Source organism: Tupaia chinensis, unplaced genomic scaffold, assembly GCF_000334495.1.
Source record: "Tupaia chinensis unplaced genomic scaffold, TupChi_1.0 Scaffold000067_1, whole genome shotgun sequence".
NCBI lineage: Eukaryota > Metazoa > Chordata > Mammalia > Scandentia > Tupaiidae > Tupaia > Tupaia belangeri.
The window spans coordinates 4,362,056-4,363,901 of NW_006159526.1; the positions used below are offsets into that span (position 1 = coordinate 4,362,056).

Below are 1,846 nucleotides of genomic sequence, written 5' to 3' on the forward strand. Positions count from 1 at the left end.
CAAGCGTACACTCCAGCGGCATCAGCATTCACACTGCTGCACCCGTCACCTCTATCTCACCCCCAGAGAGGATCATCGCCCCCAAAGCAAACCCTGTGCCCGTGAAATGGTCACCTTGACCCTCTCAGGCACCCCTGTTCTTTTTTTCTTTCCCAGAGATTTTTTGCTCGTGGGCGCTTGCCAGAGAGACAGAAAGCAAGAAATCACCACTCAGCGGGGATGGCCACGCCGCGATCCCTTCTCTTCTGTTCTCCTCTCGGGATCTTGGGCACACACGCACACGCGCTGGTGTGAGTTTTAAGCCACCAGGTCCCGGATTCAAACTGCAGTCGACTACATGAGAATCCAGCAACATAGCCATTACGCTATCTGCTGACCTGGAGGGCCCCGTTCTTTTTTTAATGTGATTTGAAACAGTGACTGGAAAAACAAAGTAAAAAAAAAAGGCAGCAAAGACTTGCTTTGTTTTCAAATCAGACCTGCCCAGATAAGGCAGCAGCCTCAGCGGTGCAGTAACAGGAGCAGAACGCGGCCCATCGGCAGCCTGTGCGAGTCCGCAACGCAACCTGGACACGCATGGCATCCGCCCCAGCAGTGAGCCTGTTCAGGGAGGGACATCTAGGCCTGCTCCCCCTGCAGCCTCTGCTTTCTCCTGGCTGAGCAACCCCGGGCCAGGGACAGGCCTCTCTGGGCCCCATCCCAGCCTCTGCATCGATGGAGTGGGAGGCGCCACGAGGAGCCGCTCAGGGTTAGCCGCTGCCCTTGGGGCTCAGGCCCACCCACCCCAGCCTTCCCAGGTGCACACTTGCTGTTTTTTCCGGAACACGTGAGAAAGGGGAACTGGGCGGGCCGTGGGGGCTGCCGCTCGCCCTCCCCTTCGGTGCCAGCTCACTTCCGTCTTCGCCAGTCAGCTCACCCGGGCACGGATTCTGGGCCTCTCAGGGCAGGGACGGCCGGGGGGAGGCGGCCAGCACCTGCTGAGTATTCGTGGAGTGGACGAATGAACGGAGGGGTGACATCTCTGAGGGTCTCCAGGGTCCACGAGGTGTGGTCAGGCTCTGCAGGGCGGCAGCTGTTTACTCGGGCCCTGGAGTCGGGCAGGACGTGGCAGCCCCTGGGAGCCATCTCTCTTCTCCACGTCTCTCCCACCACCCTTGCCCGGGGCTGGTGTCCGGCCCGCCAAGCCGTGTGGGTTTCTCAGGCCCTTTTCATAGCAGGCACATTTCCAGCAATGTCAGCCACGGTGCAGCAGCCTCCCCTCCCCGCCACCTCTCCCCCGGTGCCAGGGCTCCCGAGTCTGAGGGGGGACCAGAGCGAGGGGGGCCAGAAGCAGAGGAGGCAGGAGCTGCTCCCTGGCTCTCAGGAGGCAGAGTGGGGGTGGGTGGCTCTGGAAGTGACTTGGGAGAGGGCAGCCTGTCCCTGGGGATGCGGGTGGGCAGTCGGGGCCCCCGAATAGAGGAGCATGAGAGCTGGAACCCGAGCACAGAAGCCCCTGGGAACTCCTCCACCTTCTAAATATTTGGACAGTGAGATGGATGGGAGTGGAGGGCAGAGCGGCTGGCCGGGCCACGGGTTATTTTGAGAGAACGACTTCTTTGGTGCTGCAGGAGAAACGTCCCCTCTGTCCCTCACTCTCCTCCCTGGGCCTGCAGCGGCCTCCCTGGAGGAGGAGAACTAGCAGCTGATCGCCCCCAAACTTCAGGGGCCAAGGTCCTGGTCCTGGCGGCTGGCAGCCATGTTCCATGTTCACAGGCCTCGGGGTGTCAGCAAAGAGAGCAGGAGCCGGCGGCCTCAGCTTTGGACCCCGTTCCTGCCATGCTGCCGCCCGCCTGCCCCTCCGCCCACG

General features: G+C 61.9%; 1 protein-coding gene across 1 annotated transcript in view; it reads right to left on the reverse strand.

Annotated features, from left to right (window-relative positions):
- Positions 1-327: 327 nt before the first annotated feature.
- Positions 328-1,846, reverse strand: part of PTGIR (prostaglandin I2 receptor) — a 4,791-nt gene continuing 3,272 nt past the window's right edge. The window contains exon 3 of the mRNA XM_027767044.1: positions 328-1,829. Within this exon, the coding sequence (XP_027622845.1) occupies positions 1,764-1,829 (66 nt within the window). The 3' untranslated portion in view covers positions 328-1,763. The remainder of the gene's footprint in view (positions 1,830-1,846) is intronic.